This window comes from Bufo bufo, chromosome 6 (genome assembly GCF_905171765.1).
Source record: "Bufo bufo chromosome 6, aBufBuf1.1, whole genome shotgun sequence".
In the NCBI taxonomy this organism is placed as follows: Eukaryota; Metazoa; Chordata; class Amphibia; order Anura; family Bufonidae; genus Bufo; species Bufo bufo.
Window position 1 is genome coordinate 134953456 of NC_053394.1, and position 27093 is coordinate 134980548.

A 27093-nucleotide genomic window follows, 5' to 3' on the forward strand; every position below is an offset into this window, starting at 1 on the left:
AATGGCGGTTAAAACTGTATGAACAGTCACAGGATGTTTATTATAAAATCTGATTATACACTAGGAAAAAACTAAAAACAGGCGAAAGCAAGTATTTACACAGACTATACATTACTCATGTATACTATTTAACAAGTCATTTTCTTCCACCCCACTCCCACATCTTTTCATCACAGATTAAAAGCAGGGGTTTATGTATGCAGACCACTTTCCAATGTGAGGTAGCGGGCCCCGATGTTGCTAGAGCCACTAAATATTAAATCGGTCTGAGAACTTTGGAGACTTGGGCACAGTCAGTGGAATGTCACTTGTTTTGACATCGACCTGCTTGAATTTTCTAACTGGTTGAGCCTTGTGAACCTAAAAAGGAAAAAAAAAAAAAAAAAAAAATTATTAGTTTTATACTATATTATCTTTTTATATTTTTTTTAACTTTCCATATGAACATCTATATTTAAAGGGGTTCTGCACTTTGTTTAAAACTGATAATCTATCTTCTGGATAGATCATCAGCATTGATCGGCGGGAGTCCAACACCAGGGACCCCCGCCGATCAGCTGTTTGAGAAGGCAGCGGCGCTCCAGGAGCACCGCGGCCTTCTCACCGTTTACGGCAGGCCCAGTGACGTCACGACTTGTATCACCTGGCCTGGGCGGGGCAAAGCTCCATTCAAGGGAACGGAGCTTAGCCACGCCCAGGCCAGTGATACTAGCCGTGATGTCACTGGGCCTGCGGTAAACAGTGAAAAAGCAGTGCCGCTGCCTTCTCGAACAGCTGATCGGCGGGGGTCCCGGGTATCGGACTCCCGCCGATCAGATGCTGATGATCTATCCAGAAGATAGATCAGTTTAAAGTGCAGAACCCCTTTAAACAAAATCGTGCAATAGTCACTGAGCCTATTCCTAAAGCTCAATTTTCAGCAGTCCTCATCACAGGCAGAATTACAATGAAAAGGTAACAGTCACCATTCACAACACGGTATGGTCAGAGCTCATGTCCTCATCCTCCCTGCACAGAAACTTCCACACACTTCAGAGCATGCCCACAACACTCTCCCATAGAACGCAGTAAGTAATCTCCAAGCTATACATTCTTATGGTCCATGTGGTGCTGTAAAGAATCTGTATGAATGCTGTTAAAGGGGTTATCCTGGAAAGGATAATGACGACATCTTCAGGTCATCATTATCACAGCAGCGGGGGTCCAAATCCTGGCACCCCCGCCAGTCAGCTGTTTCAGGGAGCCAATGCACTCACCGAAAGCACTGGTGGGAGATACAGGCTCCTGTCAGCTTTCCAAACACGGCGCCGTACATCATATAGTGGCAGTTCCTGGTATTGCAGATCAGCCCAATTGACTTGAATGTGGCTGAGCTACAACTAGGCCATGTGACCAATGTAAAGTGAGGTCACTGGCCTAGGAAGAGGCTGAAGAGCTCAAGAGCTCTAACAGCCGATTAGAAGGGTTCTTGGGTGTCACACTCTGATAGCATATTGATGCCCTATCCTGAGGACAAGTCAAATATATTTTCCTAGACAACCCCTTTAACAGCTGCTCAGGCAAGATGGCTGCCCCCATAATCATGCACAGAAAATAGAAAATAACATACAGTCCTGATCAAAAGTTTAAGACCCCTTGAAAAATGGCATAAAATCATATTTTACATTGTTGGATCTTAACAAGGTTCCAAGTAGAGCTTCAACATGCAACAAGAAGAAATGAGAGCAAGAACATTTTTTGAGCATTCAATTAATTAAAAATAACGATTGAACTGAAACGGGCTGTTTTTCAGCTGATCAAAAGTTTAGGACCACATGCCTTTAAAAGGCCAAATCTGTGCAAAGATGTGGATTCATTGTCATTTTCTGTCAGGTAGTCACACGTTGTGATGGCAAAGGCAAACAAACTCTGCCTTTTTGAACGTGGTTGGGTTGTTGAACTGCATAAGCAGGGTCTCTCACAGCGCGCCATCGCTGCTGAGGTGGGACGCAGTAAGACAGTCATTATGGAATTTCTTAAATGATCCTGAGGGTTATGGAACAAAAAAGTCAAGTGGAAGACCCAAAAAAATGTCATCAGCACTAAGCTGGAGGATCCAATTGGCTGTCCATCAAGAGACTGGATGATAATCGACCCAAATTAAGGCCCTTACTTGTGCTGACTGCAGCCCCATAACCATCAGACGGCATCTGAGACTGAAGGGCTTCAAAAACAAAAAACGTCTTCAAAGACCTCGTCTCCTTGAACGCCACAGAACTGCTTGTTTGGACTTTGCAAGAGAGCACCAAACATGGGACATTCAAAAGAGGGGAAAAAAGTTTTATTCTCCGATGAGAATTTTTTTTAAATCTTGGTTTCCAACGTTACTGGCATGGCAAGCAGATCCCACCTGAGATGTTTTCTACGCGCCACAGTGGAGGGGGCGCCATAATGGTCTGGGGTGCTTTTTCCTTAAACTTTTGATCAGGACTGTATGTCATAGATAGGAAGAACTACATCTAATAAAATTCTGTCCATAGCCACCACACAGTACATACAGCTTTAGCTCAGATAAAGGATTGGATTTTTATTGGTATTTAGCATCTGAATAAAATTTTTAATCTCATTAGATTACATTTCCTCATAACCTGCAGAGATTTGAGTGCCCTCCAGTCTTCTAATTTACACAACCCTGCTTAAAGAAGACCCATCACCTCTGACATGTCTGTTTTAGCAATTACTTTACATTCCCCATGTAATAATTCTGGAACACTGTTTCATATCATTTCATGTCACTCCATTATTACTCCATTACTGAGTAAAATAAAATACTAGACATTTGTACTGTAAGTGCAAACAGTCTCAAATAAAAGATCCAAGTGGGTAATTGGTGGTTGTGTGTAACTCCAAGAAGCCACATACCAGTTCATGTCGTAATCTGTTGATCTCTTCTCTCTCCTGCTCCTCTTGCTGCCTGCGTTGTTCCTCTTCCATGAGACTCTTCTGAGCCTCCTTCTCTGCCAGCAACCTTTCAAATTCCTGCCGCTCCTTGGCGCGTTTCTCTGTAGCCAGCTCAAAACTGTCTTGAACTATGGAACCAGAAAGGCTCTCTAAGTTTGGAAAGAAGGGAAAGAATTGGTGCAACAGGGAGAAGGGTGTGCGAGTGGGGGAGGCCTGCCTGTGTCAGTGTTTTTAAAGGGAGTCTTCATCAGGAACTTCATGCTGGCAGGCCATGTTTGCCTTTGCTCCCCACATCCACGTATGGTAGATGTCTGGTGCTTAAAATATTTCCCACAGCAGAGCCTGATCGGAGACCACTCTGATCAGGCTTTTAACCCCACAGATGCCATGGTCAATTGGAACCACAGCATCTGAGCTATTCATTTACAGTGAGAGGGTTGCTTCCTGTGTACTGTACTCGCATCACCATATGATTACAGTACAGCGGACCCACGGTCAGATAGGAACACACTGCATCGTAAATCACTATTGTGTCAGGAACTGCGGCCAACATAAGTGCTGTGCTCCTGGACTGCACACGATCATGTGCAATGCACAGGTCTTTACTGTGGGAAGGCGGCCTGATACTCCTGGATTACAGTGCAGAGATTCAGAAGGCCCCCGGTTGCCGTGCCCAGAAGTTCGCACCCCACAATTATGTTTGCTGTCAATCAGCCTAGGAAAAGAGGGGCTTCAGCAGAATAATGGCAGAGCTAGCATGCACTGAGGGGCCACGGGCCACCCTTTGTGCAATTATAAGCTCCTTTCTATACCAAATGCATGGAAAAGAGAACAGGACCATTCACTACATTCTGCAGGACATAACAGGCATTATGCTTGGTTTAATAGCAACATTCCTGATGATAGACTCCCTTTAACATACATTCAAACCCAAATGTGGTCTCCCAACAGTGCCCCAAGATAGGTTCAAGAGTTGAGGTGGAACTTAATAGAGAAGACACTTTCAATAGTTCTACAGTGAAAGTCTGGCATTCCGTTCAACAATACAAATTTAGTCTTAAAGCAAGTCACTTAGAATTTATGGAAGTTTAAGGGATTGGCTATTTTACAGTTGTTGAAGCTAAAATGATCACTGCAGGTAAAGAGCAGGATCACATGGCACCCACTCAGTGCACTTTGCAGGGATTTTCCTCCCTTATTATAGATGGTATCCCACTACTATACGTTGTCTATATGCTCCAGTGGGGCCAGTGGCGTTGGCCATTAATAGTCTTCCTGATGTTGCCCCACCTGTCAATATACGGCTATCTTTCTTGGGAATAAATGGCTCCTGCTGGGTCACAGTGTTGGGACGAGCCTTGAAGACTGTCATTTCCTTCTGTTGCTTCTGCTCTTCTTTTATCTAGAATTATGAGAAAAATCTTAATTTAACCTCTGAAAATAAATTTTCAGCAGTCAAGAGTGCATAGGCACCTGAGGATCTCACCTGTTGCTTCCACCTTTGCAGCTTATGCTCCCCACGTTTATCCATCTGCAAGTCAAAGGGTGCTTGGAGCGTCGCCTCCTTCACCTTTTTCTCAGGAAGGGCAATGTGGTCAAAGTCGGGCAGAGGCTGAGCCTTGAATTTAGGAACCTTGAGCAGAACAAAAGAAGCAGTTTAGGACATCAGCAGACAGTGGAGCTATAAACCCCCGCAGGACCTGCACACTTACTTCTGGATTTCTGAGCTGGTCTAACTTTTTCTCTTTTACTTCCATCTGCTGCTGGTCACGTTCAGTGAATGAGAAGGGACACACTTCCACTTGTCTGTGCTCTACCACCTTTGGCTTAAAGGGCACGCCATAATGGGGCATCGGGTTGGCTTTTATGATGGGCATAGGTTCTTCCTTCAAATGCAAACACGTTTGGTTATCAACATGGACATACGGTACAAAACTTACCATAGAAAAAACCTTTTTCTGGTGCAAGACTCAAACACCCCATACCTTAAAAAAAAGAGTACCTGTCAGCAGAAACTGTTAAATAAGGCACATGGCCTTGTAGAGCTAGCTAAGCTAAAGGTAACATCAGGACCAGTGAAAGGTCCTCTTTAAAATGGTCTGATGGCTGGTGCCCCTGCTCACCATTCAGCACTCCAGACAGGACGACATAAAAATGGAAACCTACAACGGAGAGCTACACCCATGTGTGACCACTATGTCTTCTCTGAGGAGCCAAATCCAGTGGACACACTATAAGCATCACATATAGGAATATCTCTTCATAGGCAGTATGATTTACAGGACACGCAAAAAGACAACCTACCTTCATCTCTTCCCAGGTTTGTATGCGCACTCTGTTCTTAAGGGCAAAAGCCGGAGACTGCGGCATGGTTAATGGCAGCGCTATCTTCCCAGGAACGCCCTGAAACATGAAAAAAAAAAAAAAAAAAAAAGTAAAACTACATTAGAGGCTGAATGTTACTATGCGATAGGTCAAGCAGCTTCAGACTACTGACCACTATGTCCGTCAAGATCTTGCTGGGACAAGGTTTGGAACGGAAGGTATATAACTCTTCCTCGCAATCTTTCTTCTCCCGCTGCTGCAGTCTCTTCTCAATTTCCAGGTTAAATCCTATAGGTTTGGTGGATTCTTTAACAGGGGGTTTCTTTGGAAGGATATGGCTACCTTCCAAGATCTTTGTGTTGAGCTCCTGGGCTTTAAATTTATACCTAGTGAGAAAATAATGAAAATAATAATAATAATAATAATACCGATAAATATCTCTCTCTCATATGGAAACAAAAGTATGGAGTCTGTGGTTTTTTTTATCAGGAAACCCAGATGCCAAATAGAAAAACGCTGCATGTTCAGTTTCTGTCCAGCGCTAACAGTGGACAGATGCCGGATTTGTGCACTGAAGTGATCTGCACATAGATTATTTGTGTCCGGCTGCCGGACTATAATAGCCGGTCGGGTACAACAGTCATTAAAATGGTTGTTCATCTTCTGAGAGTCTCTGCAGACCCCCCAATGGCTGGACCTGCGGAAGCATACTTACCTGATCCCTGCTCCTTTACTAACCCATTGTCAACATCTGGTCTGACACAGCTGCAGCCAATGACTGCCCACAGTGGTGACCTTCCGCCTTCATGTTGCGTGACCAACCGATGTAACAAGAGAGCAGGTCACTGCTGCAGCATCAAACCAGATGTTGACAGCAGGAAAAGGAACCGTGACCCAGCAGTGGCAAGTATGTATGCTTCCCTCCATAGGACTGGCCACGAGTGGGGTGGAGTCTACTGAAAAACACAGAAAAGGTGTTGAACAGGATTTGAGTGAAGAAATGAAGAGGAAGCTGAGAATAATCCTCTGTTACATACTGCTGTATTTTATCCAACTCTTCCGTTTCCAGTTCTGCAGAGCTCTTGCAGTTAGTCGGTCTATGTCGCTGCTTGGTCTGTAGTAGAGGGGTTTTTGGATGTGTGAGCTTTAACTTTACAGTTTTCACAGGTGATGGACCTGCAGCAAAAATATTACACATTTTAAGAGAAGCTGCAACACATTACATGAACTCATGCGACTCAACCCTCCGATCTACCAACCTTCCATATCCTTCTGCCGGCTGCGCATGTGGTAGCGCTGTGGTGTCTTCTTGCAAAAAGCTATAATTTGCTCAGCTGTAGAAACATACTCCCCGGTTGTCTCCTCGTGTTTCCTCTTGTTGCCCTGTGACAGGTTGAAAGGTTTGGGTATGGTACGACCTCCTTTTGGTATACGAGCCTGAAAGTAGAGAAGATACAGCTCCAGTTATCCCAGTAAAGATATGGTGGATATATGGAGCTTAGGTTTATGGGGATTCTTGTCAGAAAAAAAACCCACAAGATTCAACACATTCTCTGAAGTGGCTATTCAGCAATGGTCATATTGCCCAGTCGGAATAACACTTAGGCGCAAATCCATGGCCACTCTGCCACAGTAGCCACTGCTGGAGAAGTGTATTACATGGAGCCCAATTTAAAAAAAAAAAAAAAAAAAAAGGGGGGGGGGGGGGGGGGGGGGGAATACTAAAATGTGTTGTCTACATCAGGCAATACATACAATTACGTCATAGAATACATTAAAGGGGTTCTCCGGGCTTTTAATATTGATGGGATAGGTCATCAATATCAGATCAGTGGGAGTCCGACACCTAGCACCCCCGCCGATCAACTTTATGAAGGAAGACCCGCACAAATCAGACATTGGGGGGCATATCCTAGTGATCCATCCCCAATGTATGAGATGGGCCAACCCCTTTAAGACACTTCATCAGCAACTATCACAGGGTGTCAATAGGTTTGTACAATAGCAGGAAATCGGATAAAAGCCCCCAAGGCATGCCATCTTTGTACACCTATTATGGTTAACATGTGATGCTAGCAGGTATTGTATTTGGGCCCCATTACTACCCCTCCCCCCCCCAAATTAAAGGGGTATTCAAGGTTTTTTTCAATACTTCTGGCTTACCCTAAGGATAGGCCATTAGTATTAGTATCTGAATGGCAGGGATTCAACATCCCCCAACCTACCCGATCAGATATTCCCAAGTCCGTCTGGAACTACATCACTCAGTACACTGTGTAATGGTCCATCAATATGAATATAAAGGGTAGTCCAGGTTTTTAATAAGCAAACCAAAAATATACAGATGTTCAAACGGTCAAGTGGACCTTGAGGGGGTTAGCCCAGGAAATTCAAACTCCAACTGATCAGACACTTACCACCTATACTATGGACAGGTCACAAGTTCCAATATTTGGCCAACCCTTTAAATGCCAAAATAGGCTCAGTCTTTTAAGGGTTAAATGTGAAACTTCTGACACTATTGTTTTTTCCATACAGTACTATTGAAAACAGCTTTGCTACTGACAAGCAGCTTGTAGTCGCAGTGTTTCTCATGAATACTCACTGGAGAGGGTGGGTGTTTGCGGAGCTCGGAAGTAAAGTCCACCTGTTTGTACTGCTCCCCACTTGTCTCTTCTTGATGTCTCTTAATCCGATCATCTGTGTGGAAGTGAATATCTACAGGCTTAGTAACCTGAATTGGCACCTTCTTCAAAACTTGACCTGTAGGTGGAAAGCAAGAACTTACAGTAGCTGAAAAGTGTGGGTGGCACGTGGCCAAAGCAAGATACTAATGGACTAATGAATATCCTTGTGCTACAGCAATTACATTTCCCTACCAGATCCAGCCAACGCAGATTTCAGGGACTCCTCATTCTTTTTCAGTCTTTCTGAAAGTTCTTGCTGAAGTTGCTGCACCTTCTCAAGTTCTTGTTCTTCGGAGTTCTTTACCTTTAAGGTCATATTCTTCCTCCTAGATGGATAAAAAAAAAAAACAACACCATATTACACCACCAAGGTCCTGGAAGATCACACTCTACACCTCCTATTTTGATGCACAAGTAATTAAGTTCTCCCAACTGTAAGGCCTCGTCCACAGAACACTAGTGTGAACTTAATGGGTACATGTGCTGTCCTCAGAAAATGCAGACAGCACAGCCGTAAAAAGCGGAAATATGGACGAGGCCTTAAATTGAGGCTGGAGAAGTGGCTTGATATTGCACCCCAAAAAACACACGTGCAGGTCAGCCTGTACACTTCGAACAGAAATGACGTACTTGAGAACTGTGGGGGTTGATGGCCGGGTCGGCTTGGACTTTGGTTTGGGGGATGTTTCTGACACACTGGTGGACAACCCTTTGTTGACTGTGGGGTCTGTGGATTTGCATTTGATAGCATTCCTGGAAGAGAGATCGTACATTAGGCACATGTGGAGGATTTCATCATTTGGACTTAGGTTGCTGAAGCCTAGCAGATACTTACAACCTCTGCCGCTTATAGGGAGGGTGCTCTTCCTGTTTAGGGGTAACCTTTTTTCTTTCAGCTCTGATTTTCGCCAACTGCTTGCTCCTCTGTTGTGCAGACAAATGTTTTGAAGACCGTCTAGTAAGAAAGAAAAAAAAAAAAAAAAGTTTTGTTTTTTACACGATTCTAATCTTCAAAAAATGCTCAATAACTATCCAAACAAATTTGTTGTACACAACTTGTAAAATTTGGTATATGATAAGGAAAGTTCTCCAACCCTTTAATGCGATTTGTTTTTCAAGTTTCACCAATTTCAGGATCTCTGCTAGTTGTCAGTGAAGGGAAGTGCATCAAGGCTGAAAGCAGATTCAATAATTCTCATATATAAGGACTTGCTACAAACGTCAGCTAGACACAGCAGCAAAAAGGCCTGATAGTTCGCTACAATGTATCAGTGGAGGTAAAAATGTAAGCCTGGAGTCCAGGCTGTTTAGAGCAAAGGATTGTCCAGACTGGACACCACTGTAACAAAGCCTCAGCTGTGAGAAGTTAAAGCTATATGGGTTATCAGACTATATACTGTATGTAAACAAGCGTTTCCATATACTGACATCAGGCCAATATCCTGAAAAGGATGTAGAATTGAACAGTTCTGTAGCTTTAAAGTAAAACTTAAAAAAATTCACATTCAAATTAATTCAGGATTCTGCTGATTTCCAGTTACCATATGGCAGTGCATTATAGGGTAAAAGTTAAAAAACTCACGCAAAATATTTTATTCTCTGACATGCTAGAAAGGTACATGATGTAATCTTCTCACCAGTGACCGTATTTGTGAGCTATCCCCTCCCTTCTGTTTCTCAGCTATGTCATGTGACCAGCAATCAGACTCTGCAAATAACAGTGTCTTAGGTGTGTGGACAGGAAGTCCGTTTCTCTATGTACTCCTATGGAAGCCTCACTTAGCTGGCCCATAGGAATGAATAGATGTAACTGACTTCCTGTCCTGTGTCAGTTGGAGATCAGAGAGATGTCACATGACACAGCTGAGGCTCAGTAGGGAGGGAATAGCTCACAAATAGTCACTGATGAGATTACATTCACTACAGATAACATCATGTACCTTTCCAACAGGTCAGAGAAAAAAAAAAACTTTTTAGCGGGAGTTCTGTACCTGACAGTAGCCAGCAGCGCGTTTCCGACGATAATTTTCTTCCTGAAGGCCGATGCGGCTAACGCTCAGAAAACTTTATCCCCTGCCGACGCGCTTCTCTAGTCATGCTTGAAGTCATTGGCCCCCTTCCCTGCCCCTTCGCTGTGACCGACAACTGCATAAGCGTTTTCTGAGCTTTAGCCGCATCAGCCTTCAGGAAGAAAATGATCGTCGGAAACACGCTGCTGGCGGCTTGGAATGGTTTTTGGAGGTGACAGGTTCCCTTTAAAAAAAGATTGTCTGCTCCCCTGAAGAATTTAAAGGGAACCTGTCACCAAAAAAAAAAAAGCTTAAGCTGTTCAGAGTACCTTATAGTGCTACATAGTAGTGTCCTATTGCACTTTGTTTTCCAGCATTTAGCCTCATTGAGAAATCAATGTTTTATTCAGCTGCTGCCCCGTGCTTCAAGTCAGGCTTGAAGTCAAGGGGGCAGCGGCCTAGTCGTCTCCAATCCTGCTCTCCCCGCCTCCCTGATTGACACGCCGCATCTGAGTGCCGGGACCGTGCTCTCAGCCCGCATGCGCAGTAAAGGGCTGCTGTAGCGCGATCCCGGCTCGTACACTCAACCGGCTTCAGTCCCAAAATGATCCAAACATGAAGTAGACATATGGGGAATATAAAGTAATAAGTATTTTTGGAGGTATTACTATGTATTATAGAAGTAGAGAAATTGAAACTTGGAAATTCGCAATTTTTTAAAAAAAATTGGGTAAATTTGGTATTTTTTTTATAAATAAAAATGAATTTGACTTCATTTTACCAGTGTCATGAAGTACAATATGATGAAAAAAAAAAAAAAATCTCAGAATGGCCTGGATAAGTCAAAGCGTTTTAAAGTTATCAGCACTTAGTGACACTGGTCAGATTTGCAAAAAATGGCCAAGTCCTTAAGGTGAAATAGGGCTGAGTCCTTAAGGGGTTAATATACACCTGTTTTTGGGGCATTTGTGCCACATTCGACAATATTCAGTTTTAGACTCTGCCTTAAATGGTGGTGTGCAACAATTTTATTAAAATAGTCATATCGTGGGTAGACATGCGCCTTCTCACAAACTTTGGCTGCACTTTTGCACCTAATTCATGAGCCCATCAATGAGTAGTCTAACCGCACACGATCCGCCGGCACCCTGACGAATAGAACGACAGATCGCCCAATTCATCACCTGTTGTGCAACTGCCTAAAAATACTATGCAAAATAGTGACAGGCTAATCCACTATGCCGGTTTAAATCGCATGCTAAAAAAAACACAGACGAACATGATAAATGACCCCCATTATCTCACACGCTTACCTTTTGGCATGTGTTGCCGGAGTCTTCTCCTGTTTGACGTTTCCTGAATCACTGACTGCATTCTCATCTGCAAAACAGATCAGGGTAGAACATATGAGTGCTATGACAGTCTGCAGACAATGCGTCTTCTAGGGCAATCTCTGCCACCTCCCCTCCCCCCCAACCTCCGAGTAGAGACCAGCTGCACCTGTGTTCTGAAAGGCCATCTACATTTCATCTTGTCATATGCCATGCCAATAGCACTGACTAGGGCAGTGTCGCCAACTTTGGATACCCTTTTATTAGCGCTTAGAACTGCTGTAAAGAGTGGACACCTCATAAGAAACTCCATGCATATGGAAACCCTATAATACTAGGAAGAGGGTAGAACCATCTTTACACCAGCGGCACCCATGCATTATAAATGCCCAGCAAAGCTTCTTGATAGCTGCCAACACCAGCCAGCAGAATTATGACTGCAGTTCAGGAAAGTTATGTAATTATGTACACAGACTCCATCAGCAGAATAATGAGTACAGCTCTGGAGCATTACACAGAATGTAACTCAGGAGCATTACAGGATAAGTAATGCAATGTAATGAATGTACGCAGTGACTGAATTCATTATGTAGATTTTAGATCTTAAAATAAAACTGTAAAATGATGCTCAAAATATAGACTTCACTGTTCTAGCATTACCTGCTTGTGCCTGCGTCGCGCTCACAAAGTCAGAGGGGGGGGTGTTTTCATCTTTCATTTGATCTGCAGCACAAGAACATTTTGCGGTTAGCGGAGGAAACACAAGGGTCGGGTGATTTGCCCTAAAAATTAAAATAGATCCCCACCACTTAAAGGGAATGTCGGAATTCAATAAGAACTCAGACCGCCCCTTAAACTTGACAAATAACATGGATGCCATGCTTATCCCTTTTCTGCCCTGCTTCTTCCAGTGCTCTGTCCTCCCCACCACGTCATCTGCCTGGCTGCAGCATTGCCAATCTACGTACAAAGATCACTGTGCAGCCAATCACTGGCCTCTGTAGGGCACAGGACATCACTGCTGCAGCCAGGTAAGCAAACAGCAGCAGGGAAGGACCAGTCCTCGGGGCTGAAAGGGGCAGGGGAGAAGGAGCACATTTACAGGACATCACCTTTCAAGGATTATTCTAGGATTCCGCCTGAGGATAGGCCATCAATAGTAAACTCCCGGAATACTTTTCTAGGATTTTCCTATTGAGGACCTAGCAATATTAGATTGGTGGGGGCTGACAATAACCGATCAGCTGATAGCTACACATCACCGTACACTCACATTAATAGGACTAGAGCTGCAGTACCCAGGCATGGCCACTACACGGTATACTGGAGCTGTGTAGTTGCAGTGTCTGGTTCTGGTGGAGCAGGGGGCAGTCTGACCCCCCCCAATCTATCCTAACGGCAGGTCATCAAAAGCATTTTAAAGGATTGCCTGACAACTAGAAACGTCGTACATGCCCCAGAATACTGTAAAATAAATTATAGTATACTTACCTTTCTCAGGCACCGTATTCTGCGCCACTTGTTCAGTCCTCCTGCCATTGCTTGTTTACAGGCTGCAGTCCAGGTATATGCCACATAGTCGCTGCAGCCAATCACTGTCCTTAGCAGTAAACCTGAAAGTCACTGATGCAGTCTGCAAACAAGCATCGGCAGAAGGAGGACCAGACGGGTGGCACAGGTAATGGTGCCGGAGAAAGAGGTAAGCATACCATAAGGTATTTTATAGCATTCGGGGCATGCTCGATATTGAATTGTCTCGGACAATCCCTGTAACGGGGATGTCCAGCTGTTTAAAAGCGTTTTCAGAGTTTTAAATACTCGTGACCTATCCGGGATCCCCACAACCAGCTGTTTGAGGAGGCCCTCACAACAGCACTGCAGCCTTCTCTCTGCTCACCATGCGCAGCGCCGTCCATTGTATAGCGGCTGTACTTGGTATCACAACTCCGCTCCATTCACTTCTATGGGGCTGAGCTGCGCCTAGGCCATGTGACCAATGAACATTTCGTCACTCAGCCTAGGGAAAGCAGCCAGAAAGCCACAGCACTACTGCAAGTGCCGAGGCTTTCTGAAATAGCTGATTGGCGGGGATCCCGGCTGTTGGACCCCCACCGATCAGATACTGATGACCTATCCAGAGAATCGGAAAACCTCTTAAATTTTTTTGTTTTTGTTTAAAAGATACTCAAACTAAAATCGGTTTCACGGTCCCCTGCCCACCTCCGATTCTCTGTCCCTCTCAACATGCAGGAAATGACTCGGCCAATCAAGTCCTGCATGTCACGATGGACCAGGAAGCAGATGGTGGATTATCAGGGGGATCAGTTTGGCAAGTATGTTCTGATTTATTATAACACCAAAATGTAGAGGATACTTACCAAACCAGGAATCTGCATTTTGATCATCTTCTTCATGAAAAGAACCAAAGTCGATATACGTGGAAGGAGCGTCAAAAGAGTAGTTTTCCTGTAAGCCCGACATGACTGTCTCCTCCCCAGCTAACAAATCTTCGTGGAATCAGTTGTGCTGTATTCGTCTGTAAATCCTGTATCAGAGAAAAGGGGGAATTTACAATACAGAAGGAAAGCCTATACAGTGGGCTCTCCATGGCATGCTGGGAATCGGCTGGGAGCAGCACTGATACTGCTCAAGTGACCAAAACCGGTATGGACCCTTCAAATCAGAATCATCAAGACCCTCCCCAAAGCAGACACTGCCCCAACCCATTACACCAATACCCCCCCCCCCCCAACCAATTCAGCATCTCATAATACCCCATTTATTCTACAATGACATACCCACAATCTTTCGATCCCTCCAAAACACCCCCTACCTAAATAAAAAATCCTTGCCCACCCCGATTCCACATTCCCCATAATCCAATGCTTCTGCCCTAAATCACCCCTTTTAACCCCCCACTCTCCAATCTCTCGTGATAACTCAGTAACCCTTCACCCAACTGACCTCCATTATCCATACAGCTACAGAGCGACATGTCGCAGAAAAGTTGCACAACTTTTTTTTAATAAATAGCGCTGCGACTGTCACGCGGCATGTCGCTGTATAGCCGCACCCTTAATGTCAATTTGTGCACCCCTATCTGTACAACCTCCGAGACCTGAACCCCCACAATCTCGGCCTCCAATAGTGATCCAGAGCAACGTTCACCATCAGAAGCCCACCATCGGTTACAACCTTCCCAAAACTCAGCGCACCCCTCTTTCTGACATAATACAATGCAGCGTGAGCCTCGCCATTTAAAACGAGATTTTTGTGAAACTCACCTGTAAAATCTCTCGCTTAGTTCATTGGGGGACACAGGACCGTGGGTATAGCTGCTTGCTGCCACTAGGAGGCGACACTAGGCTGAAAAGTGATAACTGCTCCCCTGCCGGTTATACCCCCTCCAGCCTGGAGAGAGCATATCAGTTTGTGCCCAAGCAATAGGAGTAGGATAAATTAAAAAAAAAAAAAAAAAAAAAAAAACACACAACCATACGGTAAACAACCAATATCTGACCAACGCCAGTCGGATCAAACCAGAACTGAAGGCCACTGGCTCCACAACCGCCAACATTTACGGCAAACAGAAATTACTAGGTGGGAGCTGTGTCCCCCAATGAACTAAGCGAGAAAGATTTTACAGGTGAGTTTCACAAAAATCTTGTTTTTTCACTCGTATCATTGGGGGACACAGGACCGTCGGACGTCCTAAAGCAGTCCACGGGGAGGGAACAAATCACATGCCCATGGAGAAAAACGCCCTCGAGGATGCGTAACTCACTGCCGCCTACAAGACTTTGCTGCCTGGAGCAGTACCCGCTGGTGCCTAGGAAGGCACCCGGTAAAACTTGATGAACGTGTGCCCAGAAGACCAAGATGCTGCCTTCCAAACTGGAAAGCTACTGCATGACGGAGATGGACCCGAGAAGTGCTGCCCGCTGGTCGGGTGGGCCAAGACTCAGCTGGGCGGTGTCTTACCCCGAGAGCGGAATGCCCGAGCAACTGTTGAACAGATATATCTGGAAAACATCCTTTGGATTTAGTCAGCTTTGACAAGGACCCCAGAATAAAAATTGGTAAAAGTCCATACGGCGTAAGCGCTAGTCATGGACAAGCAAACCTCAGAGGCCAAATCACATGGCTGATGGAGAGCTCGGTCTGTATAATGCGAGGGAGAAAAGAGAAATCCATGTCTGATGACGTGGAAGGGTGACCACCTTCTGCGAAGAGAGAGGATACTGGGCGGAGCACTGCCCTATGTTCATGATTAAAAAAAAAAAAAAAAAAAAAAAAAAAAAAAGTACGTACAAGAAGGCAGGATCCTCCTCTGGCCAAAAGCACGCCCCCTAGGGAGCGGAATATTGGTAGACCAATGTAAGTCCAGCAACAAAAAACCCTTATATAATAGATAACTAATGTTTATTAGAGAAGTGACAAACTAAACTATATAGTTATCCAGGTAGGCCCACACTAGGCTAGGTGGATCTAGCTAATGGGTGGGGAAGGTGTCCCTATACTGCTACCCTAGTCTAAGACCTCAGCCCAGGGATGTCCCCTGATGGTGGGGACTCCCTGTCCTCGAGCCTAGCCTCAACTCCTGTCTAACCCTGACAGGAGGTGAAAGCTGGTGTCGGAGTGGCCTACCTTAGGATGACTATCACAATGACAAACAAAGTAGGAAAAAAGGTGCCCACTGTATGCGACCCTTGTGACGGTACGCCAGGAGGTACAGGGTGCACTAAGTATAATAAAAGCACAAACACAAAAAACGCACAACACACTCACTCTATTTGTTGGATGTATACTATAGAGTGATAAGAGACAAAGAACCCCGACGCGTTTCACCCACGGAGTGGGATCATCAGGGGGTGAATATATGATGATATTCGAAAATACCTGGAGGTAAAACAAGTACGAACGTCAAACAGGCCCGGTTGGGCACCAATGCATCATAAGGTATTGTATTAGACAATCTTAGAATCAGACCCAACCTTAAAATGAAGGTGAATAGATAAATAGATGCCGGATGGCAAAGTACATACGATCAGTTGAGCAGTATGTGATGGACACACAGAGTGCACAGGCCCCTTGATTAGGGGGTAAATGACTGGCAATTCAGCGGTACCAAATATCCAGTGCTGTATGATCACACTGGGTGGATGCCATTTAGGACATCAAGGAGCCATCCAGCAGGGGTGACCAGGTTACCCTGAGGGTCCGATGACCAATGCCCTTATAGCCGAAGAGGCTTGTGGTGAGACTTCTAGTGAGAGAAGCTGCCTGAAAGACCAGCAAGAAAAAAAAAAACACCTTAGCCAGGCATGCCCCACTGCAGGCCAACGAATCAATACCTCGAGAAAAAAGGTAAAGTAAAGCCAATGTGAGCACCACCACCAGTGATGGGAAGCCCCGTCAGTGACCATATATTACCAATGTGGCAATCCTGCCTGGAAGAAATACTCTTGCCGGGTGGAGTGTGATTACGACGTCCAACGCCTCCACCGTACCCGAGGAACCCTGGGCCCGGAAAAAATAGAGATGGGCTTCCAGAGTCGTACAACCTATGGCTACTGGTCAGCTAGACAGAAGGATAAGGTGATCAGTTATCCAGCTCGAGGAGAGACAGGGAAGGAAAAAAAAGTGTGTTCCGTTCCAGGGACGAAACCCCTACCAGCAGTGGCATGTCGTGACAGACACTTGCTCTACCCGTCTTGGGAAGGCTCTCAGTCCACCCCTGGAATGAGCAGTGAAAGAATGACCACCATTGGCGTGAGGTGACGTAGACATTACTGATATCTGAAGAGAGGTAGCACCGATGGAGTTACGGCATCACTAGTAGAACCCAAGTCCCGCTTAGAACGGCAAACTAGTGGTTGACGAGTGCCGCAGGGACTAAGCTAGCCAGTAGAACGCACTCGAAGGTAGGTGCTGATCAGCAATGGCAACTACGCCATCGCCGGGTTGACGACAGAAGGACAACAGTTGTTAAAGCAATGGACCCTTATCGGTAGTGTAAACCAGAAAGAGGCCAGAACTAAGCCCATTCCCATCGGAGACTGGCGCTCTACAGAATCTAGTGGTAATGCGATACTCCGCCTGAAGATGAGGCCATACAAGGGAAGGCACAAGAGTAATGCTCACGCCATACTCCAGCTGAGGAGTAGGCCACACCCTAGAGGTCACTGATTCTTGTGTTAGAAGAATCCATCACCTGACGAAAGCTGTGCAGTAGGAACCTTAGCATGCAATGGTGATGCAAACACCTCTTGTGCAGTAGGAGCTACCGCATGAGGGGGGAGGCCTGAGGACATCCAGTAGAAGTCATGGTATCATGCTGTTTCAGTTAGTAGAGCTAACCTTAAACCCTCCACCTGAAAAGGGTGCTGAACAGAAGCAACTGCCGAAGTAGTGCCAGGGCAGAACCCCTACCTGAGGGGGGGCTGTCCCACTACAGCGATTACAACCATCTAGCCCTAGCGTGAAAACTTCCCTGCGAAGGAGAACGCGTTGTAGTAGCCACAGCAGAGTGCCAGCATAACACCCTCACCTAGATAAGGAAGAGTGGTGGACGAAGCATCAGGAGTCAGTGGAATATTCTGCTTGCTGGATCGTGATCACAGTATTTTGTGTAATGTGACTGACCTGAACTGTGGAGGCTCATGGTTGACATTTTTTGTGTCCCCAACCAGCGCTGGAAGAAGAGAGGGATACAATATGGGAGTATCCAGTGGCAGTATCCATATGCCACTAGATGGAGAGTACCAGGTACCAGCGGTACCGACTGTTCCCACGGGCCACCTGTGAAGGAAGCCAAGGCATCTAGTGTCGTGGCGTAGTTGAATTATAGCATGCAAAGATGCATAGTGATTCCCCCGTTAATGGATCATTTGTAGAGGGTAATGCCCCAGGAAGTATGTGATGGCAAATGAGAGATGGAATAGCAACCAATGGTAGTGCAATCCCTCGGTTAGGGAAGGGGGTAGCGCGATAGTCAGAACCGCAATCTACAGAAGTGTAATTACCCACTCTATGGAGGGGGGGTAATGCCTACGGTAAGCACTGCACTCAGTGGCAGTGCAATCACTCCACCTATGATGTGGAATAACATATCCAGCAAGTACTGTAACCCGAGGTTGTGCAAATACATCACCTATCGATGGGGGTAACGCACCCAGCAGGAACTTGCATATGACAAGTTCTGTACCCGGTGGGAAGTGCAATTATCCCACTCCAGTAAGGGGGTAAGGCGTACGTAAACACTGCAACGGCAGTGAGAATGCCATAATGCCACCTATACAAGAGGTTAATGCATACTGACAATACTGTGCCCAGTGGAACTGCAATTCCGCCACTTACGGAACGGAGGACGCCTATGGCTGGCATTGAGACCAGGGCTAGTGCGGTCAGTCAACATAAGGAAGGAGGTAATACATAAGGTAAGTACTGTATCCAGTAGAAGTGCAAATACCGCCTAAGGAAGGGGGTAATGCATACACCAGAACCGCCGGCTAGCACTGACATAATCTTGGAAGATTGAACCGGATTCATGTCAGAGTCCGAATAACTGTCCTGCTTCGGCCCGCTCGTGCGCAGTTCTACCTCTCAGCCTCTAGCCCATGGCTGTTGCAGGCTGTGCCGGTGTTGATATAACAACCAAACTACCCCGGAGGTGGAATGGAACTAAATGTCCGTTTACCGGATTGCGCAGACAGTGCTCTATTAACCAAACGACCCAGGAGGGTCGATTGGGAAGTTTCAGTTGTCCTCCACTGGCTTTGCGCAGTTGGAGCATTATCAACCAAACGGCCCGGAGGGCGGATTGGAAATCCTTCAGATGTACTCCACTGGATTTTCGCAGGTGGGGCATTATCAACCAACAGCCCCGGAATGCGATTGGGAGAACTGTGAGAAATCCTCCACTGTCCGGGATGGGGTACAGGCCTAGTTGGTACACCAGACAGGGTGATCCTGTGGTGATGTGGGCTGAGGAGGGCAGGATCTGTATGGCGCATTATTATTATTTTTTGGGTGAGGATCTAGCCTTATATAGAGAAGAGGCAGGAAGGGCTGAATACTGCAATATTAAGGCACATTGTACCTGCAGATAGAAACCTAGGGTAAACAGGTGCCAGCCTTAAAGAGGTGGCTGTGCAGGAAGGGTTAAACCGCTCAAGGACCGGGGCGGAGCCAGGATCGGTGTCCGGAATGCGGCTGTCTGTGTCCACTGGCCGCGGAAGCCCAGCCCGTGTATCAGAAGAGAAAACAGAGCGGCCGGAGGGAAAAAGAAAATAAATAAATCAGTAGGCCCGAATAAAGCCGGGGCCTAGATTTTGCGGCATCCGTTCTGCCTGCTCTCCCTCTGGAAAACGGAGGGACCCGGAACGGCATTAGCAGGCGCCCAGGATGGATCAGCCGAGAAGGTGCGGCCGTTGGCCAACCGGGGAGCCCATCCGGTCGGTTAGAGAACGGGGGGCCCGGTATGGGGGGCAGAAGGTGCCTGTTTGTTGAGGAATCCTCTTGAATTTCCCCTGTCCTGATATGTCTAGATCGGAGAGGGGTGGGGAGACAGAAACTAAGATGCCTCCGCCGTGGAATGGGATTAACCCCTTCATCTGTGCTCTTCACCCTTAGTCTTGTACCAGCAGGGCCACCCCACGACCGCTGGCACCAGGCATCCAGGGTCCAGGCAGAGAAGGGCTGGAGAGGAGGTGGCCCTCTTGCTGGCGGGAAGCAGGGGAGCGAGGCTGCCCTGGTCTGCTTTGTCTTCTTGGGGGAAGCAGGGCGGTGGAACAAGCAACACCGGCCAGCCTCCCAGGGAGACGGGGATGCAAGAGTTCCTGTGCCCCTTCCATGAAATCTGTGAAAAATAACAAAATTAAGAAAATCAAAAGAGCCACCCTGCCAAGCAGGGAGATCTGCTCCTACGACACCAAGCTAAAAACTGATATGCTCTCTCCAGGCTGGAGGGGGTATAGCCGGCAGGGGAGAGGTTACCACTTTTCAGCCTAGTGTCACCTCCTAGTGGCAGCAAGCAGCTATACCCACGGTCCTGTATCCCCCAAAGATACGAGCGAGAAATTATAGATCATTTTATTTAACATATTTTTATATAAAAAAAATTAAAATATATGAGTATACAACGTCTTCCATAAATTCACATCATGATGGTATACAAATGTACAAACAGTAATGTACAATAAATCATGGCAAAAGACAATAATAAAGCGTTTGAATCTCAGTATATAAAAAAAAAGAGACATAATAGTAAGAAAAAAAAAACAAAAAAAAACAACAGTTATGCCACATCTAGAAGCAAATGTCAAAGCTAGGTATAACATCTCCTATAGTTGTAGTTTTGGTAGGAAAGGATAATTACTAGTCACATAAATTGACCATTTTTTCCATCTGTTGCCGATACTGGGCAATTATAGATCATTTTAAAGCCCAATCCCCCCCCCCCTAAAAAAAAGTCTGATCCTCCTCACAGATACATCCAGAGCCATCTGTACCCCAATATCCTATTCTCCATCGCCCCCCATTCCACACGTCATAATGCAATGCCCCCACCCCATTACCAAGCGTTCTCCCTTAGTGTCCAGAGTCCACAAAGGAGAGCTAGGTTCCATTCAAGCTTTCAGAGACACCCCCTACCCCATCTCAGCATTACACGCACATAGGGCGGCACCCTGAAAGCAGTAACAGTGCTGTAAAAAATAAAAAAAATTAATTAATAATAAATAAATGGAGCCATTGGCTCCTAAGGCTACTTTCACACCTGCGTTAGGTGCGGATCCGTCTGGCATCTGCACAGACGGATCCGCACCTATACATGCAAACGCTGGTATTCGATCAGTCTGCATAACCAAGTAAAAAAAAAAAAAAAAAAAGGTCTAAGGCCTCTTTCATACGGGCGTTGCAGGAAAAGGTGCGTTGCGGGAACATGCACGATTTTTCCACGCGAGTGCAAAACATTGTAATGCGTTTTGCACGCGCGTGAGAAAAATCGGCATGTTTGGTACCCGAACTTCACAGAAGTTCGGGCTTGGGATCGGTGTTCTGTAGATTGCTATTATTTTCCCTTATAACATGGTTATAAGGGAAAATAGCATTCTGAATACAGAATGCATAGTACAATAGGGCTGGAGGGGTTAAAAAAAATATTTTTATTTTTTTAACCCCTCCAGCGCTAGTTTACTATGCATTCTGTATTCAGAATGCTATTATTTCCCCTTATAACCATGTTATAAGGGAAAAATAATAATGATCGGGTCTCCATCCCGATTGTCTCCTAGCAACCGTGCGTGAAAATCGCACCGCATGCGCACTTGCTTGCGGATGCTTGCGATTTTTACGCAGCCCCATTCACTTCTATGGGGCCTGCGTTGCGTGGAAAGCGCACAATATAGAGCATGCTGCGATTTTCACGCAACGCACAAGTGATGCGTGAAAATCACCGCTCACCCGTGTGAAAGGGGCCTGAGTCTAAGTCAAAAGGATCAGTCCTGACTTACATTGAAAGTCAATGGGGGACGGATCCGTTTACAATTGCATCAATATAGTGTCAATGTAAACGGATCCGTCCCCATGGACTTACATTGTAAGTCAGGACAGATCCGTTTGGCTCTGCATCACCAGGCGGACACCAAAACTCTGCAAGCAGCGTTCGGGTGTCCGCCTCCAGAGCGGAATGGAGCCAAACTGATGCATTCTGAATGGATCCACATCCATTCAGAATGCATTGGGGCTAAACTGATCCGTTTGGGGCCGCTTGTGAGAGCCCTGAACGGATCTCACAGGTGGACCCAGAAACAAATGAAATTTTTAGTCGCCAAATTTAAAAAATACATATAATATAGCTGGGATGCTTAGGAGCACTGGGTTCTCTAAGATACAGCGTTGTGCACTCATTTCCATGACCTGTCAGTAGGGATGTCCCGATACAGATACCGGACATTTGCACGAGTACTTGTACTCGTGCAAATGTCGCCGATACCTCATGGCCCAGATCAGCGGCGTGTCCATCTTCCTACGGGTGGCGGCGCTGCTCCCAGCTGATCGGCGTGGGGGCGGGACTTCTGTGCGGCGTCTCCCAAGTCCCATGCAGTTGCCTAGCACTGGGAGGAAGTTAAAGCCACTTCCTCCCAGTACTCTGGTGGACCTGCATGGGAAGGATTACAGCAGGCCAGGTGGGTAGGGTGCATGAAATGGAGGAGAAATTCTGTTAATTTCTCTCCATTTCATGTTAAAACAAACTGTAAATAATAAAATAAGGTGGGGGGGGGGGGCATATAATAGTGATCCCCAACCAGTGGGCCTCCAGCTGTTACAAAACTGGGAGGTGTAGATTTGCAACAGCTGGAGGCCCACTGGTTGGGAAACTGTTATATGCTAATTTATTAACCCTTGTACAAAAGGAAAAGTAAAGCAGTTGTCCGTAGCAACCAAATTCCAGCTTTAATTTTTTCCATTGCTATCAGCAACTGCGCCGCTGTTTCTTTGTACAAGGTTTGATAAATCTCCCCTAGGACCGAATTAAATTGGAATTTCCTGTAAAAACATTACCACACCGTAATTGGCATCGGTGAGTACTTAAATAAAAGTATCGGTACTCGGTCTTAAAAAATAAAAATGGTATCGGGACATCCCTACCTGTCAGACTAGCCAGATTCACATTAGAGCCGGGTCCTGGCTTATTCGCTTCCAGGCCTCCGCTGCTTGTCTTGGGTTTCTCCATGAAAAGGTGTGGCAGCAGTGGCATCAAGACAATCACTGACCCCAGTGTGAGCGGCAGACGTCTGCAGCGTGTCCGCTGGATGAAGGCCTTTTTTTCTTAAAGAGGCAGAGCAGCGGAGGGTGTCGGCGCAAATGGCGACAAGACAACAAAGTCGCATTGGCAACCATTTTGGTCGCCATCTGGAGCACTGGCGTCCGCAAAACATATTACGTCCGTATGGCATCCGTGTTTTTTTTTTTGGCGGATCCAGTGTAACAATATATCTGTCCTTGTCCGCAAAACGGACAATTTCTATCTTTTTTGCGGGGCTACGTAACGGACATGGAAACAAAATACGTTTGTGTGAAGAGTGTATTCACATGCAGAAGATTTGTTATACAAATTTCTGTGACCGAAACGCACTTCCAATCTGAATGGGGTTGTTCCTGCAGCAGGTGCATAGTTTACTGCCTTCAGTTGAATGGGACAGTCACAGAAAGGTCTCCAATAAATCTGCCAAGTGTGAACACACCCTTAGGCCTCTTTCACACTTGCGTTGTCCGGATCCGGCGTGTACTCCACTTGCCGAAATTACACGCCGGATCCGGAAAAACGCAAGTGTACTGAAAGCATTTGAAGACGGAGCAGTCTTCAAAATGCTTTCAGTGTTACTATGGCAGCCAGGACGCTATTAAAGTCCTGGTTGCCATAGTAGGAGCGGGGAGCAGTATACTTACAGTCCGTGCGGCTCCCGGGGCGCTCCAGAATGACGTCAGAGCGCCCCATGCGCATGGATGACGTGATCCATGTGAACACGTGATCCATGCGCTTGGGGCGCCCTGACGTCACTCTGGAGCGCCCCGGGAGCCGCACGGACGGTAAGTATGCTGCTCCCCCGCTCCCCGCTACACTTTACCATGGCTGCCAGGACTTTAGCGTCCCGGCAACCATGGTAACCATTCAGAAAAAACTAAATGTCGGGTCTGGCAATGTGCCGAAACGACGTTTAGCTTAAGGCCAGATCAATGCCTTTCAATGGGCATTAATTCCGGATCCGGCCTTGCGGCAAGTGTTCAGGATTTTTGGCCGGAGCAAAAAGCGCAGCATGCTGCGGTATTTTCTCCGGCCAAAAAACGTTCCGTTCCGGAACTGAAGACATCCTGATGCATCCTGAACAGATTTCACTCCATTCAGAATGCATTAGGATAAAACTGATCAGGATTCTTCCGGCATAGAGCCCCGACGACGGAACTCTATGCCGGAAGAAAAGAACGCAGGTGTGAAAGAGCCCTTAGACACCAGAATTACTGTAAAGGATTTACTAAGAACTAAGGGGGAGATTCATCAAACTGCTGTAAAGTAGAGCTGGCTGAGTGGCCCATAGCAACCAGATTCCACCTTTCATTTTCCACAGGAGCTGTGAAAAATGAAAGGTGGAATCTGATTGGTTGCTATGGGGAACTCAGACAGTTCTACTTTACAGCAGTTTGATAAATGACCCCCTAAGGGTTTTTCTACAATCATAAAACCTTCATAAGGGCTCATGCACACAGCCGTTCCGTGCATTGGGGACCGCAATTTGCAGTCCCCAATGCACGGGCTACAGCCGTGCAGCGGCCGGGACAGATCCAGACCTAATCAACTTGAATGGGTCAGTGATCTGTCCGTTACGCAAAAAAGTAGTGCATGCCTCCGCACCGCATCTCCCTGACCCATTCAAGTGAATGGGTCCGTGATGCGGAGTGCACGCGGCCGGTGCCCATTTATTGCAGACACGCTGTATGTGGGCCGCTATACGGCCACGTGCATGAGCCCTAAGGCTGTATTCAGGTGTATTATGCGGCAGTGCACCAAGAACTGCAGGTGTCCAGTCTGAGGCTCCATTCACACGTCCGCAAATTGGTCCGCATCCGCTCCGCAATTTTGCAGAACGGGTGCGGACCCATTCGTTTTCTATGGGGACGGAATGGATGCGGACAGCACACTGTGTGCTGTCAGCATCCGCATTTGCGGAACGCAGCCCCGATCTTCAGGTCCGCAAAAGATAGAACATGTCCTATTCTTGCCCGCAGCTTGCGGACAAGAACAGGCATTTCTATAGGGGAGCCGGGCGGGTGTGTTGCGGATCCGCAATACACCACGGACGTGTGAATGGAGCCTAAACAGTCACCCCCAATTATTCCCCCAGACAAGAACGTTTTGGGGTACCATATCCTCTGTGCAGCAGTTGCCCATAGCAACCAGTCAGCCTGCAGCTCAGAGAATTGCCAAGGGCAACTGCTAACAGCCGTCTCCTACCTGCCATAGTGAGCATCTCACACGCAGCCATCTGGAGCTGTCGCCGTCTCTCCTCGCGTCCCGGGGTGGGCGCGGCAGCCCAGACTTCAGCGTTCACCGGGAAGACAGCGCGGAGGAGGGAGAACACAGACCCGGTGTTCTATAAAAAAAAACCTTAACCCATGAAAATCCCTTACCCCTCGTGACTTCCAGTGACGCGGCCGCAACGGACATGACGAAGATCAGCTTGAGGAGGGGGTGTGCGCCTCAGCGCAAGCACACTACCACAGGTTTGCAAGCACACTACCACGGGTAAGGTAAAATTACAGGGCGCGCTGAAGGAGAAGCGACCACCAATTGCGCATGCGCGACCACCAACAGCTAGGCTCCGGGAGACACTGCGCCTGCGCACAGAGCCTTAACCACCCCGACCACAACGCCCCCTGCAGGCAGGCGCTAACAGATATCCCTCAGTATTCCCCACAGATGGCGCTGTGATGCCAGGAGTACCAGCAATTCCAGGGGCACAGGAAGAATACCGGTCCGGTGTTCTGAGATATTTTCCTACCCGGCAAACTGAGCATGCTCAGTACGAGTGAAGTCCCCACCCCACGGGCCTTCATCATCCTAGCAGAATCCTGACCTTACAGCCCCGTACACACAACCCAGGGTCTAGGGACAAGTGGCGACAAGACAACAAAGTCCTGTCGCCATTTTGCTATTCTAGTCGCATTGGCGACCGTTTTGGCCATCTGGAGCCCTGTAACACAATGCAAGGTTTTCCTGGATAGGTCAGGTAAATGTCCCGTCTTACAACAACACGCGCCCATGCAAAAGGCCCCGTTACCCACCGACTCCGGCCGCTTCCCCGGTATCCAGGGCTCCTCGCCTGCCCAGCTGATGCTCCAGCAACGACCCCACACGTTATCAATTTGAAACTAGTCGCTCGTTCCAAACTAACCAATCAGAGCGTCTAGCGTCACAGCCTTTTGTGATTGGCCCGTCAAATGGGAGAAGCGAAACCTTGGAACTCTGGGAAATGTAGTAGGCCGATCTGTTTACGATGGTTAATGAGAGCGGGCAGGAAACTATACCTCCCAGAATACATTGCGTTTGTGTTATGTTCGACGGTCTGTACAGCCCGCCTTCTTATATTGGTAGATTTCTCAGTCGGTTATGTGGTGTTTACTTTGAAGAGCTGCAGTTATACATAAGATACAGTTATAACACGTTATCATATACACAGGACATTTTATAATACACAGGCATTTTATAATGCACATTTTAGCTGCTACAAGACCTCTTTTTGAAGAGAAAAGAGGAGCTCTCCCAGCGTTGCAGCAGCAGATATGTGTATTTTGATATCCTGTAGTAGCTGAGACCTGGTCCAAGAGGTTCTGCAGCAGCTGAGATGTGTATTATGTTCTGGAGCAGCTCAGTTGTGTATTATGAAGTTCTGCAGCAGCTGAGATGTGTATTATGTTGTGCAGAAGCTGAGGTGTTTTCTGAGGTTCCGCAGCAGCTGAGATGTGTATTATGTTCTGGAGCAACACAGTTGTGTGACGTTCTGCCGCAGCTGAGGTGTGTTTTCTGAGGTTCTGCAGCAGCTGAGATGTGTTTTATGTTGTGCAGAAGCTGAGGTGTTTTCTGAGGTTCTGCAGCAGCTGAGATGTGTATTATGTTGTGCAGAAGCTGAGGTGTGTTTTCTGAGGTTCTGCAGCAGCTGAGGTGTGTATTATGTTGTGCAGAAGCTGAGGTGTTTTCTGAGGTTCTGCAGCAGCTGAGGTGTGTATTATGTTCTGCCGCAG

The 27093-nt window shown here is 46.7% G+C and overlaps 1 protein-coding gene across 2 annotated transcripts; it reads right to left on the bottom strand.

Annotated features, from left to right (window-relative positions):
• Nucleotides 1-26237, bottom strand: TPX2 (TPX2 microtubule nucleation factor). Of its 2 annotated transcripts, none has more exons than XM_040437675.1 (17): nucleotides 26137-26237; nucleotides 13671-13837; nucleotides 11953-12015; nucleotides 11275-11341; nucleotides 8788-8907; nucleotides 8583-8705; nucleotides 8145-8278; nucleotides 7871-8028; nucleotides 6525-6702; nucleotides 6303-6441; nucleotides 5438-5651; nucleotides 5245-5343; nucleotides 4653-4826; nucleotides 4427-4573; nucleotides 4231-4342; nucleotides 2902-3068; nucleotides 1-360 (listed from the first exon to the last, which is right to left on the bottom strand). In XM_040437675.1, exons 2-17 carry the CDS (start codon nucleotides 13771-13773, stop codon nucleotides 250-252), a joined length of 2109 nt encoding a protein of 702 aa, XP_040293609.1. In that variant the 5' UTR covers nucleotides 13774-13837; nucleotides 26137-26237; the 3' UTR covers nucleotides 1-249. The 2 variants fall into 2 exon arrangements, with proteins under 2 accessions (XP_040293609.1, XP_040293608.1); XM_040437674.1 differs by having other exon boundaries at nucleotides 2902-3089.
• Nucleotides 26238-27093: the final 856 nt, after the last annotated feature.

Coding starts and splice junctions, on each gene's coding strand:
- TPX2 (XM_040437674.1), bottom strand. CDS start 13,773: ATGTCGGGCTTACAGGAAAACTACTCTTTTGACGCTCCTTCCACGTAT. Junction 8,279..8,582: donor TCAACCCCCACAGTTCTCAA/GTACGTCATTTC, acceptor TTATCCATCTAG/GAGGAAGAATATGACCTTAA. Junction 5,344..5,437: donor AGATCTTGACGGACATAGTG/GTCAGTAGTCTG, acceptor TTCATGTTTCAG/GGCGTTCCTGGGAAGATAGC.